This window comes from Manduca sexta, chromosome 17 (assembly GCF_014839805.1).
Source record: "Manduca sexta isolate Smith_Timp_Sample1 chromosome 17, JHU_Msex_v1.0, whole genome shotgun sequence".
In the NCBI taxonomy this organism is placed as follows: domain Eukaryota; kingdom Metazoa; phylum Arthropoda; class Insecta; order Lepidoptera; family Sphingidae; genus Manduca; species Manduca sexta.
Window position 1 is genome coordinate 14,593,684 of NC_051131.1, and position 18,322 is coordinate 14,612,005.

General features: G+C 35.5%; 1 protein-coding gene across 1 annotated transcript; it reads left to right on the forward strand.

Annotated features, from left to right (window-relative positions):
• The first annotated feature begins 673 nt into the window (after nt 1-673).
• On the forward strand, nt 674-18,281 carry LOC115448057 (protein rhomboid). Its single transcript, XM_030175352.2, has 6 exons — nt 674-844; nt 13,924-14,330; nt 14,634-14,786; nt 15,194-15,369; nt 15,838-16,046; nt 16,264-18,281. The coding sequence occupies exons 2-6, from the start codon at nt 13,971-13,973 to the stop codon at nt 16,383-16,385; spliced, it is 1,020 nt and encodes a 339-aa protein (XP_030031212.1). The 5' UTR covers nt 674-844; nt 13,924-13,970; the 3' UTR covers nt 16,386-18,281.
• Nucleotides 18,282-18,322: the final 41 nt, after the last annotated feature.

Below are 18,322 nucleotides of genomic sequence, written 5' to 3' on the forward strand. Positions count from 1 at the left end.
AAGATCTGTCCTCTTCAAAAAGGTGTTATTTCCTCAAAATATGAAGTCGGCGGCACATATCCTGAACAATATACCTACTTCCGACAGGCACAGAAATACGCAATGTTTTCCTTTAGTCGTCATATGTTTTAGATAACCTTATTTGTTTTTCTAATATTTGCTTCATCGTAGTAATGTTAGACTAAGAAACAGACGGCTCAAGAAAATGTTAAAAATTATAAAAAGCCGTGTGACACTTTTAACAATGTAACCGAATATTTTTTTAAATACTGCTTGTTTTCCTGTTAAACTATATTATGTACGTGCTATTAGGCACGTGCATCTAAATCCGTGTTGTTTAATCAATGATGCTCAACATCAATGATATTTATGGTACTGGTATTGTCCAGTTTTGCTCGTGGCGAAACTGCGTGAACGTCCTGCGCGGATTAAATATCTGACTATGAACTTTCCGTGAATAACAAACTTATATGTTTATTCGAAACATAGTGATACATTTCATCCAAATACCTACGTTCAACAGTAATAAACACCCAAACTTTAATTAGTAAGGTAAACAATTATTACGAAAAAAACTAGGTGTAATGGTCTTATCATTACTATAATCAAGAATCAATCTGAGTTCGGTGTTTCTGCTCCGATAGCCCTGCATTATAAACAAAAGGGCATGTCATCGTAATACTGCTCGTGTGAGCGATAAGTGATAACGCCAAGGAAACTGGTCAGTCGTATCGCGGCTCTCCGGACGGTAACACCCGCTTTCGTTGAGCGTCGGGCGCGTCTCGCAGTCGGCCCTCGCGCTCGGACACGTGTGGTTAGTGTTTTTATGGCTCGGATTTATCAGGTAACTTATTACCTTATTTGATAACCAGGTATTTATCCTTTTTAGTTTCGTGAATTTCCAGAATCAGTCGATTTTAAGGACAACGGGACATAATATTAACATAGAACTAAAAACATTAAATTAACAAATAAAATTTGCAAATAATTTAAGATAAATTTAATCATAAATTATTTTATTAACAAAACAATGTTTAATTTTTATTGGACATCGACTCCAAATTGGTAACCAGTATATAGGTAAAGTTAAATTATTTTTTGGATTTTAGTGGATTTTGAAGGCGGTTTTATTTTTTGTTATAATGTTTTGATATTTTGCTTTTTTGTGTTAGTAATAATTATGAGACCAAACGGCAAACGCCCTTTCAAACATAAAAAGAATTTACTAAATCAGTTGATGCCTCTTCGAGTAACTCCTTGCTGTTAAGGAGTTGTACCTTCCATCATCAGCTCAGCTATATAACATGATGATTACCATACACAAGTACTTAAGTTACCTCATAACATTTACGAAAAACGATGTGTAGGCCTATAAAATTTGAGGGTTGCCCTCGATTTCTCCAAGATCCAATCATCAGATCCTGACTTGATGACTATGGGACCACTTCAGAAGTATCTCCTTGCGAATAAAAAAGAATTTTGAAAATCGCTCTACAAATGGCGGAGTAATCGCGTAACAAACCCACAAAAATAAAACATCGAATTGAGAACCTCCTCCTTTTTCGCAGTCGGTTAACAAACTTCGGCTTAAACATAAAATATAAAACAATGTTTCTTACGAATTAAATTGTTTAAATGCTACTTAACATCTAGAAACGACAATTTTATAAACATTTTCTATTTTGTAATATTGTTTTTTGTAAATAAAAGGGGTGAATAACTGAAAGCTCGACGTCAACTTATACTAAGTTACCTAAAGATCCGTTGAACCCACCTTTACATGTTCTTAGAAATTAAACATTGGTTTAAACAATAGATAATTTAGACGATGTAGTGCTTAGGATATTCAATTTCCTTTTCTGTTTATTTTTATAATGTAATTAATATTATACCTATTTGTCTCTGTTATTTGTTGTTATAGGTACTGTTAATCAGTCAGTTCTGGAAATTTTATAATGTAAATCGGATTTCCAAAGCCCAGTAATAAAGTACGATAATAATTATGCATGTTGGGTATTTGATAACCGGTGGGTGGTCCCGCTCCGGGCCATGACTTTACATCAAAAACAGATAAATGCGCTTCATCACTGTCATATTATAGACGAAGATGTTTTGAGGGATTTGAATCTGAAGTGTATAAAGATCTCGTGCGCGACAGTTTCTCTGCGTAGGTTATAGTTTTTAACCGACTTCAAAAAAAGGAGGAGGTTATCAATTCGACGTGTTTTTTTCTTTTTTTGTATTAATTATTTAGCAATTTTAATTAGGCACCGACTCCAAAATGTGTATCCAATATATACCTGTTATGTGAAATTATTTTTGGTTTTGAGTGGTTTTTGAAGGCGGTTTAATTTTTTGTTAAAATTATTTTTATTATAAACTAATGGATCACGTAAGAATATACTACTTCGGTCAAGTCGTCCCATGCAGTAGACAAACATGACAGACACGTGTTTCTACTACTTATTTATTGTTTAGAACAGTCAAGCTCTTGGCAAGCACTATTGTGTTGTTGAAGGGTTACAAGTAGAAAAAACGTTGGTCATCATCATCAACACATGATGTCCACTGCTGAACATAAACCTTCCATTAAAATCGGGTAGAGTCAATAGCCAATGATAATAAATGATCTCCGTCCATAATCAACTTATTAAACATAATCAAGGCGTTGCTGACATTTAAGTTTCCTAAAATTTACATAATGCGTAGAAAAGGACTCGTTTTTAAGATAATATTTGTGGTTAGCCAAGAATGTTGATCAAACATTTAGAACGAATCAAAATTTACGTCGTAATGACGTAGTGAAATAACCAGTTTAACAAGTTGTATGTCTAGATTTTAATGTACATATAATTCTCAATAATTAAGATTTAATTACATTGTATTAATATCATATTAATGTTATAGTCCACGCGATAACATAAGATTTGTACAGACAAAAAGCTATCAGCGGTGAATATGTGAAATCGATTATTATATTTTTTTCGGTTAAATGTAGTGAATGAATGAATGAAGTAGTACTATTCTATAGTATTAGTATTTTCGTAAATATTTAAGAGTCTACATACTACTCTCCTAGTTTCAGTAGATTAACTTCAGCATTCTATCAAATCTGTTAACATTAGTATGGTTAGTACCATAGTGGTACTGTACTGCACCACAGTACACGGGGTTTGATTGCTATATTGTCACTTATTTTCCGCGTAAAATAAACTATAATCTGGAACATCGGAAACAACGTTATGTTCAAACCGCAATCCCGACCTGAAACGTAAAAACCAATTACTTAAATAGAGCAGGATCAGGTGCGTAATGATATTGCAGATTACAAAACCACAACATCAATTACAGAGGTAATATCCCACGAGATAATTGTTTTCCTGTAAATTCATTGGGTTGTAACGTCAATTCCTCGTTCGCGATTTCAAATTCCTGTTAATTAATTAATTTTATCTTCAACCTTACCGGTATGCAGAGGTGATGACGACATATCCTGAAACTGGAATTACGTGCGGGGCTTTGTTAAATAATAAATAGGTTACCTGATAGATAAGAACTATACACAATTCCGGATAATCGTGGTTGTGTTGCCGACGTTCAAGGAAAATAGTAGAATTTAGGTCTGTAGGGTTGCTTATGATTTTTGATATCTCTTTTTAAGGAGTCTGGATATCTTAGATCTAAATTATCAAATGAATAGACTGCCTCGATGGCGTAGTTGTTTTACCGTAAAACTGCAGTGAAGTCTTGGATTCGATCCGGGTTAGAAAAATTGATATTAGGTTTTTCCATACAATATTAGCCTGAAGTGTAGAATTTGTACCCGATATGGCGATTTGCTGGCACTCTATTACATTATGGAATGGAATATGTACATGGCTTAAAGTGAATGCACCAGTTGCCAGTCTGCCTACACCTTCGAGGATAAAAAAAAGCCGTGAGTGTGTGAATGTATATCTAAATTAAAATCTAACATTACTTCTATCACAGATCTAAAGATCAAATGGGAGTATTTTACTTCCCAAGAAACTGTGAGAGTAAATTAAAACTAAAATCCGCGCTAAAATTCGAAACATTGTTTTGATTCGATGTCTAATATGCTCTTAAACACAAGACATCATTATCAAATAAAAGTATCAAGACCACAAATTGATTAATCAAATGCAATTTTTATAGTTAACAAACAAATAGCATAGCTTTGTATGTATAACGGGGTTTAATTGTTTACATTATCAGCTGTTTTGCTTATCGTCTTGCTGATAAGGGATTGATAACTCCTAGTACGTGTGCGTTTGAAGAAAAAGGAATTTTAATGCGGTCGATGTTCATTGTAATGAATTATTATTGCCTTTTTAGTTTGTTTTAGTGATACGATTTGTGCTAACTCAAGAGGAGACGTAATATAAAATTTTAGTTCAGTTCAGTCATCTGTTATAAGTATTTTTTTATTATAAGTGCAATGGTATGTGTTAATTTAGAATCGAATATAAGCTTACAGTAAAGGTACACGAAAACGCTTATATAATGAAATTAACAACTAAATAACTTTATGAGCATTACGCGAGGCCTTATTCTCAATGACAGTGTAAACCCGGAACCTCTCAGAGCACTGCATGGCACTGCACATTGCTCGTCACTCCGAGACATTCGATGTTAAAGATAGTTCGGGACAGGCTGCAGACCGCAGCCGCAGGGAGCAGACTCTGCGTCGTACGACTCGGTTTGGGCTCGTAACTTCTGCTTAGTAACTGCACTTAAGCCTTCTGCTTAGTAACTGCAGCGTTTTAACCAAGACCCCAAGCAATTTATGACTCGACTTGTACTTGCACTACCCCGTACTTAGTATATTAAGGCCATTGACCTCACTCATAAATATGACAGTATGTTAAGTAATTAACCAACTAGATAGGGCGTGCGAGACGTCCCGATGGCCTACATAATTATGACAGTTAGTAATCGTTGTAGTTTGTCGTACAGGTCGTACCCCGGCTCCTTTGTACGAATTATATCCTTAATTAGACGAATCGAATGTACGCGCTAATGTGACGGCGAATCATGTTAAATTAAGGACGATGGCAGGAAAAAACATAGGTTTTTAAAGTTTTAGGTTTTCCTGTTTGTTATTTGGGCATACCGATTCTCACGTCCGATTTAAATTCATAATATATAATCGATGTAAATATTGACGCAATTAAATTTCGTAGAAGCATAATGTTATTTGAATGTTATTCATGGTAATTATAAAGTTACGATTAAGTTTCTTTGTAAAATTATTATTTTTTACTGCTTTAGTTGCGTAGTTGCACTGCGGAACAACTGTTGTATTGAGGTTTCAGGTTCAATCCCTATGGCGGGCAAAATCGATTGAAACAATGTTTTCCGACTTAAGGTAATATTATTATAATTTAAGACTTGTCTAGCTGTGTATTTACTTTCATATGATACCATAAAAAGATTTCTGCTTTTACTTTTAACAAACATCCTAGTATTATCACAAACTTTATGATTTTGTAATACATATTGTTAGACTTAAATATTATTTGATACATTTATAAAATACAATTTGTACAGTACTTATGAACTTTTTATCTAAGAAACCTTTTATAATACTCGTTTCTAATCAGCTCAGCCCTGATCTATAAAAGGGTCGTGCAGAACTAGACCTTTGTGGTCAATGATTGCTTTAATGACAAGGAAAAAATATGCAATTAATACATTAAGTATTGTGGCATGTGAGTTTATGTTTGTTAGTAACAATAACCTATTATACACCTTTGTTTTACATATAATTGCGACATGTATTGTCATGTTTGATATGCAAAATTTTATATTATACTAGATGTTGCTCGCGGCTTTGTCCGCAGGTAAAGCATTTTCTGGTACCATAATTAATCCCTTAGACATTAGCCATCCATAGCGTCATTATATTGCATAAATGGGCTAAGCAACGGAGTTCCTTTTGGGCGCCAATTATAATATTTTTTTACGAATTATACCAAAACAAAAATATCCTCAATAAAGAAGGCATAAAACTAAAAACAAACAATATTATCCCAGAATATCACTATTTATGGACACTGCGTGACATCGCGGCGCATCAAGTGTCGCGTGTCCGCGTGACGCACGGGTCAACAACACACTCTATTAACGAGCACAGCGTGGGCACTGTCCCCCGCCGGCCCCCCAGTCCGGTCCCACCACACCACTTAACCTGTTGTTTCATAACGCGATATCAATGACGTGTAATGGTAGCTTTTGGCTTTTAAGGGTTATTTTTCAAACACCAATTTGCACCTGTCCAATAGTGAAGAAAAAACAAAATAAAGTCTACCTGCGTATCTTCTTCTTCTTTGTCGTTTACTCTTGACAGAGCGGTCGTGGTCATCGTTTCATGTGTTGGTGGCAAGCTTCACAATACGCCGCCACTCTATATACATACTAATATAACTGTAATATACATCGCCGTGTATACACTGTAATAAAACCTGCATGTACAAAATACTGCATGGAGTTGCACTACGCTCGTCGAACATTCAACGTTCAGTAATTAGACTGCTTATATTTGCAAACAGAAACACAAGAGCGCTTGTAAACTCCATGGAAGTTGAAAAATCCCAATGTAATCTCATGCATTCGAAATATTTACGATCTAGTAATGGTTACATGATCTAAATAAAACTGTTTGCAGATTTTATCTAGATTTTTATTTAATTATGACGTTTCCAACATTGCACTCTTCATCGTCACTAGTCGGAGTTAGGAGATGGTCGTCGCAAATGTTAGTGTCATATTACCTTCGTTTTAAAATTATAAAAAAACGTAAAACGTGAGACATTGACGGCCGATGTACGGAGATAGATTTGCTTTTGGAGTAAAAATAAAATAAAAAGTGAAAATATCCGCAAAGTATTTTTATTTCAATGAAACATTCAAGTAGATATTAAAATAATTAATGCACACGATATTTAATGCAGTTCATGAATTCCCAAGTTACATGTGAACTAAATTTGATAAATACGGAAGAATGTTACCGAGGCGGCTGAGGACTGGATAATATTGACGCCTATACTTGCATTATTGATTTCCCCCTACGTGAATATACTACTGCAATTTTCAGACAGAAAGAGCATTTTGTCCTTTAGTTATGAAATAGCTCATGCCATACCGATTCATTATAATGGCATGATAATGAATGATTCATGTAATCTTCCAAAACATATATTTTTATGTAGGTGTATATTTTATAAATCAATGATTGAATCTTTCCTCGATTTATCGTAAAACATATTTCTTTAAACATAGATAAGTAATTAATATAAAAAATTACAGTAAGACTACCGCGCTGCGTCCTTGATTCATTAAGTATATATTTTCGATAAAATAATATAACCCAAAATAACTTTTATTATTTAATTGTGCCAAAACAATTGGGCGAGAGACATTCTTAAGTGGTCCTAATATAAACAGGCATGTTAAAATCTCAAACACAAAAGGAATATAGAACCACTGAAGAATGCACCAAATGAAATGTTATAAGGAAGAAGCGACGCGCGCTATGTTATTTATCTCCAGAAATAACTTTACATCTTCCCGTTATAGAGTCGCTATTATCTGTATCTTAGTAAGGTTATAAATGAGAAAGTTTGGAAAGATGTTTCTATATTAAATTAGGATGGTTCTTAGAAGTAAAACCAGAAACCACTGGATGGATTTGGATCAATATTTAATAGGTACTGCCCGCGAGATTGATTTTTCACAGAATAAAGGCCTCTGTACCAACGCGAAATTTGATAAAATACAGCAAACAGAAAGGTATAGTATTGGTCTACCGTTACGCAAAATAAATGCTCACATTTACAATACGTACTAGGATAGCATAATCTTTTGCAATCCACTTTTGAATATCATTGTAATGGTAACCCATAAACATATAAAATGTAAAGACGTACTCGTGACGTTGTGAGAGCACCCGTCGGACGGGAATGCTAAATGGATCAAAAATCTCAAGGTCAAGGTCGAGGCCAGCTGTAGCAATACACTGTTTATGCCCCACTTAGCGAACCATATGCTTGTATTTATAGGTACTCAAACCAATGCTTTACAAACGAAAGGATGTTTGTAATAGGCAAGTAAATGGGCGAGTCGATGAAAGTAGGCAGCTGTTGGTTCTAGTTGGATAGACAATATGGTAATATTAATATAGTATACAATATACCATATAATATAATTTCTTTATCGTAGTAGAATAAGAAATAGGCGTATTGTAATTTGTCAATATTGTTATTAAATGAAAGAATACGGGCTGTAATTCACTATCACTGCATATAATATTTATAGTTCTCCATACTTACTGGTGACACGTGTTATATTTTCCTACATTTAATTTATAGTCGCTATGTATCTGTTACCAACGGTGATGTTACTAGCAAATTACACATGAACACTGGTTTTCCGCGTTAAAAATAGAAATACTATAAATTAATAATAATTTACTTAGTATTTCACTACTAACCACAATACCATAGCTAAGTGAGGATGTTTTGTATTTATAGATCAGGTATAGAATGCAGTAGGTGGTAGATCCTGTGCGGGAGTCAGCGGAATTATCAAATATATTTCAGTGATTTAGTTTCCTAATTTAAAAGGATAAAATATTAGAGTTTTATATCTGCCATCCTGATTCTTTGCCATGATGGAGTTACTAACTCTAACTAATGTCTTAACTATGGCATTAGTCATATAATCCACGCTAAGTTAATTATCCACTTAACGCCACAATATATTAAGGTTTATCATCTCGGTAATATCTGACAATGATAGCGCAATGCTCAGTGTTTTGAGATTTGAAACTAGATGTTTTTTTGCTAGTACCGTAAACATTTTTCATCACTCGACATTGAATAATAAATACGATGACATGAAATTTTGTCTCTATTTGGGATTGGACACTCGGTTTCGTTTTAGTTAATCGCTGACCCCTCTTCCAGTAACGGGGCCACCAGTGTTATAACATTGCAGTCATTCTATAAAAATTAGCCAGTCATTAAAAAAATCTGGTCAGTTTTAGTTTGTGCCGAAAATAGAAATAGTGAGTGCGTGTGGCGCGTGCGTGCTGCGCGCCCCGACGGCGTGCTAATGTAGGTACGAGAGATTTATTACTACTTTATGGAGTTTATTTATGTATATTTTCATTACAATGTATTCATATTAGGTGTGAGGTTTGTTTTATCGGAAGTGGCTTCACTGCACCTGATGTTAAGAGAAGTGAAGCCTTTAGATAGTGCCGACCGGCAAAAGATAAAAGGATCCCCGTGGCGTCGATTTGTGGAGTTTGTTTCTTCTCAAAATGCGATAAGAGCTTTTCGTTGTATCTGCTACAAATTATAATACTTAGAAATATATATTTTTCCGTTCGCAAACTTCAATTTCGCGGAATAGATACCAGTAGTAGTAATGCCATTAAAATAAATGGTCAGATTTACGTATAATTAATGACTCATATATTTACAAACATGCTGACCTTGGCACAACCTTCCGCTGACCGAGTTTCCCTACAAAGGTGATGAGTAACATCCCCCAAGGTCCTCGGATGCACACCACCCCAAAATATAATTCAAATCCTGTTGAATGATTGGCACGCTCGTATCGCGATCATCTCGGCTGACAGACGGCGAGACGGCACCGGCCGTATATAGCGACCCACCACCGCGCATAATAAGCAATGCGTGGGCTAATTACTGATTAATATCCTGGAGCGGAAGAATACCGTTAAGTTACATCATTACACGCTATTTATTCGCGTTATGAATAATGATGCGTGTGTCCAGACAGTTCGACGGCTGTATATGGGTGCTGAGCGTTATTAGTTATAGAACGTATGTACGTACGTTGGGGTTCCGTAGCTTGTAACTATGGGTCGTCTAATACGACGCACGGTCACATGGGGAGCTATGGAGGGTGCTTTGCTTGGTGTTTCTTTACGCGATCAAATTTCAAAAGAGAAGATTCTCAAAAGAAAGTAATTAGCAAGGAAAAGTGGCAGTGAGCGGGGCACGTAGTTCGCAAAACTGACGGCAAATGAGGAAAAAAGTCTCGAGTGAAGACCACGTACTGGCAAGTACAAGTACCGTGTTCATTTGCAAGATGGACAAAGGACTTGATAAAGGTTGTAGGAACACGCCGAATACAGGCGATCAGACTGTGTATATCTGGTTTCAAACAGACTATGTGAAAGATTAGTAATCGATTAAAAAATAATGTCTATGTGTTCCATACCCACATGGCCCTCTCTCTAGTTTCGGTGCTTAGCCATGTAACATGTCTGTACAATAATATAATGGTAATGTGCATGAATCACAATAAACAAATAATAATCAATAAGCCCATCATTATTTTATAGACCGGCACGTTTGTATCGACTGGCGAGTGATAATTATCATTTTCGTCAGTCGTTACTTTGTCTGGCGCCCCCTCTACTTACTATTCTGTCCATTGGGGTTACTTTGCCGCGCCCATATGTAGAAAAACACTGGCATTCAAGTATAGTCTATCTACTAATAAGTCGATGTAAAAAAATCAATGATATCTATTTATGACAAATATTTGTGATGCGAGACAGACAATGGACTGACTTTGTAAGTTCACGTTGCTTTTGGTTGCGGAACTCCAAAAGGTGTGTTATTTTAGGTCGCCTAATAGTCGTGTTTGTGGGTTCATTGACTAATTAATATGTCATCAAGTGTTAAATACACGTTTATAATATGCGAATCAGTTGTCTAGTCTACGCTACACAATGAACTGTTTTATGTTAATTTAGTAAGTCCTAGTGCGGAAAATGAAATGTGCAAGCGAAGTCTGTCAAATAATATCACTATCAGTTTTGAGTGATATATTTTTATTCAAATTTATTTTTATCGTTAAACCAATATTTTTATAACTCTTAATGTTTTGTATCGTACATGTTATTTTGGTGAAACGGAACGTAATGAAAGAACGTGCGATATAACGCATGTTTGCGGAGTTTTGTAGAGTGGTGTATACAGTGACGTCACACGGTGGGTCCGAAAATGGCTGCTGTATAAATAAATCGGTATAGCATTTTTCATAATTTAGTTGAAGACAGTGGCATCACGTGACACTTCATATTTTGTATAATTTAAACAATAAACAATGTATTTATATATGTACTTAATATAATATTTATGTTTCCTATTAGGAATTAGTTAACAGGTTAAACATATTTCCCTGTAATTAGGCTTATTGACGGAGATATAAACTTAATATCAGTCATATAAATTTACTACTACAACCAGCTGCCATCCGAAATTCGGGAAAAGTACCCGGGACCACTCTCATTTAACACTTAAACCTCTGCGTTACGAAGATTCAGAATTCAGAAGCGATAGTCATAGACAATGGATGCATTGATAAGCATCGTTTGACACTTACAAAAGGCGTACGCTTTGAATTGTGTGAGGTGTTGGCACTTGGGTGGCAATATCAACATATCGCACCCTTAGATCTAAAGTGACCTAACTCAAAAGTTATATATTTCCTGATTTTGGTAAAAAACGACATTCCAGAGCATGCTCTATAATCCTATGACGAGATAAAGACAAAAATATATACAATAGAAACATAGATTCTTACTTTCGATGACCGCCCAATTCACTGCCTTCTTAATTGTTTTCAAATCTTTTTTTGTTCCCCCAAATCGTTCTTTTTTAGGTCGTCTTACGTACTAGTTGTATGTACAGTGATGCAATTACGTTTTAATTAGGTCACCATAGTACTAAGGGTGTGATATATACATGTTAAGTTATCGGCTACTCAAGAGTTGCACCACAATCTTACGGACACCCGACGGAAAGCTTTACTACATATTTGAGGGTTTATATTCATTTCCCTGCCCTTGCAAAAGGTCGGCAACGTACTTACGATTTCTCCACCATGAAGAAGGGTCCTTTTAATACTTATTTTATATACACACTCACGTATTATATCAAAATTTCTTGTTATGTCGAGTTGCTCTTACGAGTTCACGTGTATGTGTCAGACGAGGTCCCGTCGATTCGACACGTATTGCACTAGCGTGATGGATTAGGTCTATCAACTATAACATGTGCGTTAAAAAAACCTATATCGAGATAGATTTCGTATAATAAAATAGAAGATAAGTAACAAATTATAGTAAATAATGTTATTTTTATATAAGTAGATCATTGTATAAAGGCAGCTACAGCGATAGGCTCATCACTCATCTTCATTAAATCAAGGGATGGAGTATATAAGCTCGGTAAAATATAGTTGCTAATTCTAACTAATTAACCTTTCGGGAGTAAAGCCGTACCATTTGTTTGTGAAATATCTGTCTGTTATTTCAAAATGGAAGCTATCCATACCTCGTATGTTTATTTCCACGGCATAAAATCTAAATACTCATTCCAGAAGCAACAGAAAGACAGACTTCAAGATAAATTTTAAATCAGGAAATATATTTACGCAGGTAAAATTAAAAGACCTATTTGGCTTACTATAACGCAATGAGTTATAAATAATAAGTAGAGCAGATACGTTTGTCTGTTTTATCATAATAATTATAAACTAGACCACACATCTATTTAATGGGTTTTCCCAGATGTACTATGACAATAGAATTAAGGATAATACTTGTATATATAATGTTATTGTCAAAGGAGGATGTTTAGCCTTCCTGCGGAATGACTAGGCGTCTGCTAGTATCATCCATACTCTATTGTACTTTGAAGAACGAATTTTGGCAAAAAAGTTTATTTCCAGTCTTATGAAGACTTTATTTACGTGTTTCTTTAAGCTTTATTATATAACTTTGAGCTGATATAATTTAAAAAATACATACCACCTAAACTACTGTAGGATAACATTCAAAAACTTTCGATTCTTGGAGGAGTAAGTCCGGGAAGTATAAGAATGGTAGAATATTTAACTTAACAACAACAATACTATAGATGAGCCTCTAATAAGGACAGATAATGCATAAATAATAAACATCCAATTAAATACAAATATAGCCGACAAACAAACAGATACTGCGACAAATGCAGCACGTGCGAGCTTGCATAATACAGTTTTCCGCATGCTATAATTACATAATTTATAATGACCTTCTAACTTTTGGTTTCGATCACTCCAATTGCGACTCGCGAAAGGTAACCATTTCTTATGAATCGACATTCTATATGGACTCTACTCCGCTTACCTTACGGCTTACTCAGGTGTAATGGGACTTCTTTGCGAGTCCGTGTATAACATGTGAAAACAAGTACTTATTCGCCTCCTTACTGTTTTCAATAAACGAATCTAATCGCTTTGTCGACCAATGCGGAATTGGACCAATCGATACAAAGTATTTTGACGTTCTTACAAATTTTGACATGTTTTCTTTTTGGGATTAAGATTAAGATTGAGATCGTTTATTGTAAACGGCCGTGAATCAGTAGCCACCTTTTCGCAAAATATTTTAATGTGGGGTCGGTGCAATATTTTGGGCACTGCAGGAACAATTTTGGCTTAGTTTGTACACAGCTCACGTAATTGAAGAATAATGTGAAGAAACTTTTCGGTAGGTCGGCATAATGGTGACGAGTGTCGACAGTTAGAAGCACCTCTCGTTGGCAGAATCATTCTTGAATTTGACTGCATTCTTGAATTTGACTGCATTCTTCCGTGCTCGAATAAAAGTATCGCTATGAGCTTACGTATCTATCCAAATAAAAAATTTCAATTATATATAAATAAATCTTCAATATTGTTATAAACCGCAGACAATAATCGAACTTCCTTTAATACTGGAATTCCTAATTAAACTGTAGAGGTAAAATAAATTAATATCTTTTCCCGTTGATTCGCTATATAACAGGACACAACTAATATTTCGTCTCACAGTTACAGAAACCATGAGTTTGGATAGGCGATGACAGAGGTCCAATACCATGGCACCTGACGCTGAAGATTGCGAGGCTGCCCTCAACCCTAAGGCTCCCAGTGTACCGGTACATGGCAGTAGGATCCTACCCCAAAGTCCACCCGCCGCTTACGGCTGGACTGAGAATGAGGCTGAACCGAGCAGTCCAGGGGAGAATCGAAGGTTACTCCCGACGGTAGAGACCAAAACCAAACCACGACTCCAAGATGGATTGACTCTGGGAGTGCACGGACATAAGAAGCATACCAAGTGTCCTCAAATACAGAAGAATGTTAAGAAGAAGAAATCGAATTTTCAGAAGAGGAAGGAGAAGTTAGTGGCCTTACTGAAACCACCGCGTTTTATTACCTCCATGATTTTTGTTATGGTAAGTAAGTAATTAAAATAATGTAATTTAAAACAATTTTAGCGTAATATATGGTTTTTTGTCCAGTATCTCTGAACATTCTCTCCTTAATGTTTAAATTTTACTTTTTCTAAGGTTCTCCGCAGACTTTCATCACCATCGCTTTGTTTAGGTTTGATGCTATGTAGTAATGCAGTGTAGGTGAACTCGATTGCATTCCGATTTCAAGGATTATTTAGCGACAGCATTTTTGGAGTTCTTAGCCATATTTAATGTGTCAGAGTATCAAAAGCATCCCATTTATTAGGATTATGTTTGACGCAGATATCGATCCATTTCTTGGCATCCGCGGAGTTCCGTCGGCTACTGGAGTGGTCTCCTGGCTCGTGGTGGAGTGAACCGTGGCGCCTCCTCACATACGGGTTCGTGCACGCTAACAACGGTCACCTGGCGCTCAATGCACTCGTCGCTCTTGCTGTAAGTATATTTTAAGCAAGGTTTTAATTTTAAATTTTAGCTTGTAACTTTGGTATTTTATTATGGACTTATTATTATATCAATCAGAGATGTAGATAATTTGCTATGTTCGAATATAAGTTGCAATATTGTAGTTTCATGTAAGTAGTTATATTTAAATCTTAAATGATAGCGTCCGGGATGCGCAAGCTAGTGGACGGTCCAATTTGTTATGAATGTTTTGTGCGTGTGACCTTTTTTTCTAAATGAGAATGATGGACACCTTAAAGTCTAGGGTTAATGTCTTATAAAACTCACACAATTCGCAATATATTGCGTTTAAGACATGTAGTAGCGACCTCACGTACACTATGTCGTAGTGTGCACTCGAATACTTGGCAACATTGTTACCGAGTGTCTGCCGGCAGGTGGGCTGGCGGCTGGAGAGCGAGCAGGGGTGGTGGCGCGTGGTGTGCGTGTGGGGCGGCGGCGTGGCGGCGGGCGCGCTGGGCGCGGGCGCGCTGCAGCCGAGCGTGCGCGTGGTGGGCGCCTCGGCCGCCGTGTACGCGCTGCTCACCGCGCACCTGCCCAACGTGTGTCTCAGGCATGTACCTATCGTCGACGGGAACTAGACCGTGCTCGCGACTCTGTGAATCTTCCCGGAATACTAAATACAATGTACGATGATTATATTCAAATAATAAATTATTTATAGTTATCGCGTACATATCTGAGAACCATATGTAACAAACCACTCTCTTTCAATTAACTCTATTAAATTGTAATAATTTTCAGTGCGCATAGTCATACTATTCAATTATTGTTTATTGTTGTTGGATTTATTTTTTTTTTCCTTCCCTGAATTAATTATTTATTGATTAAGTGTTATTGTATATTTGTACGAAACGACCTGTATATTACACAAAGCATTGTGTGATCACCTACGGCTTAATCAATAATTTTCTTATTTAAATGACCGATATAAATAAGTACGTAGCATTCATTTTTTTTCTACACAATTTCATATAAACTTTAAAATGTATAGAGAAGTAATATAATCTGATGTGTTTAGATTTGGACACATCCCATTGTGGTGGTTCCGACCGCTGTCGGTGCTGGTGCTGGGCGCGTCGGAGGGGTGCTGGGCGCTGCTGCGCTCGTCGGAGTCCTTCAACAACTCTCTGCCGCGGTCTCACGTGCGCTCGTACGATCACGTCGCGTGGTCGGCGCACTCGCTGGGAGCCGCTGTGGGCATACCGCTTGCGTTCCTCGTTTTCACTGGTGAGTTTTGTATTTAGCGCCATCTGTTATTGATAACTAAAATCTGAACAGCGAAAGTAGAGCCACTTTTAATTTTATTCATAAAAAAAAATTGTACAAAAATTATAGGTAATTTCATAAAAAGGCAATCCAATACGAAAATATTTAATGGCGAATCGTATAAACAAATTTTAATTGAATGAGGTTTTTAGAAATCTAATCAAAATGTTTTTTCTAGGTGAAAACGATGGAAAACGCCACATAGTCTGTTGCCGAGTAGCCTCCGTAATCTTGTTGGCGTCTGGTACGGTGCTGGCACTGGTATACTATACATATCTGTATAACATCATGAAGTATTGACAGACCTGAATATCATCGTCGAAAAAGTCTGAAGTTCTGCAACAAACGCTTACGAGTTAATATAAATAAAAATATAAGTCGTTAAACCAAACCCCAACAACGACATGAAAGTTAGTGAAAGGCATGGGTTTTAGTTTTATAACTTATATTTTTACTTTTAGCTCTTATATATTATAATCGTAATTCTCACGATACCACGCCTAAAATCAAAAGTTAGATTTACCAGGCGATAGCCAATAATAACATAATATTAATACCAAGAAATTTTAAATCTATTTAGCGAAATTGGTATTTTACTAGTGGATTTTTTACTCAAAAGATGTCTCCCAATCTGTAAATAATTATACAAAATGTTTCTTTAGATATTGAAACTACCATGACAATTGACAACGATTATTCTCTAAATATAAGTAATACGAAAAATCTTGTATGTACCAGCTTGTGCATCATTAGTTCTTTTTTTTTATTCAGTCGTATTCATTGTTATTATTCATTGGCGTTATAATAATATCTTGTTCAGTATGCTGTAGGACAAAGCAACTTCAACGATATCTAGACTCAGTAAATTTATCAATCCGATGTAACAAGCTATCAAAATGATATCCTTTTACTGCCGTATGCAAGGAGAGATAATCCTTTTTTGTGTTCTAAATCCCATCCCATGACATCAATAATTGATAACTCAAATGATTTCATGGTTTATTAGCCTGACATTGCGCATGAGGCGCCATCAGCAAGCCTACTATCTAAGTCTAATATAAACCAAAAGTGCAATTGATCGTTTCCGTCCTCCGATCGCGAACGAGTAGCGTATCTTTTGATGGTTTTACACTTTACATCTAGCACTCTATAAGTACAAATGTGATTCACTGTTTTGTACATTAGGATAGGTTTTCGAGAGATACCACAAAGGGATGACATTTGACGTCAAAGCACATTTTGGGCCACAGGTCCTAATTTCTCATTTTTACTATTAAAACTAATGATAACGTAATTAAAAGATCGGTTCTAATACGTACACGTGTAACGAAGAATAGGATTATATTTCAACTCTAACTTAGATTAATTTGATTTCTGTGAAATCGTTTCTTCATGTTTTGTATCAAAACTATTTATTGGCTAGTGACTTACTTTCAACTATGTGTTGTCAATGTGCATTATTACATAATTAGTGACGCAATTTGTACACGATTTAATTGTCATAATATTGTTTCAAAACGTATTCATGATACACCAAAAATTATGTACCTTAATGAATAATGTCCTTTGTTTTCCATCGAACAATTCTGAATTTGAAATGTTCCACTACAAATGGCAGCGAAATGTCAATATTCAGAAAAGGATTTCAAAGCTAGTCACTACTAACGAGGCTGACATGAGGTGCCTAGATCTTTAGATTAGTATACTGCAAAATCTAGCAATCTAGTCATTTTTTATGACAAAAGAACTAGGTTAATGCTAATAGATAACGCTTCATAACTAGATATAAGTTTATGAATAATTATAATATATACTCTCGTACCTAACTGTGTGCCATAGGACTTCTAATCAATATATTTCACAAAAACTTGCAGATGATATAAGTAATATAATATTTTACATAATTTAAGGAGTTAGTAAGTGTTGTGTTAATTTTGAAGGTAATGTGCAAGAGATGGAAATCAAACGCGACATGGATGAGAACCATTATTTAAGTTCTATGGAAATTAATACAAAAGTATATTAAAATAAAAAATGGTGTCTGCAAGTTTCATTGAAAAATACGATTTTTTAACAATAAGTATCAATTTTGTAACGCATATCAGTCTAATGTTGTAAAAAGCGCCATCTATGAATTGTATCTTAAATGACATATTTCTACTTTCAAGACATGAAATTAAATTGTTGTTTTTACTACATTTTGTTTTTTTACGACCTACCTTACATTTATTTAATTT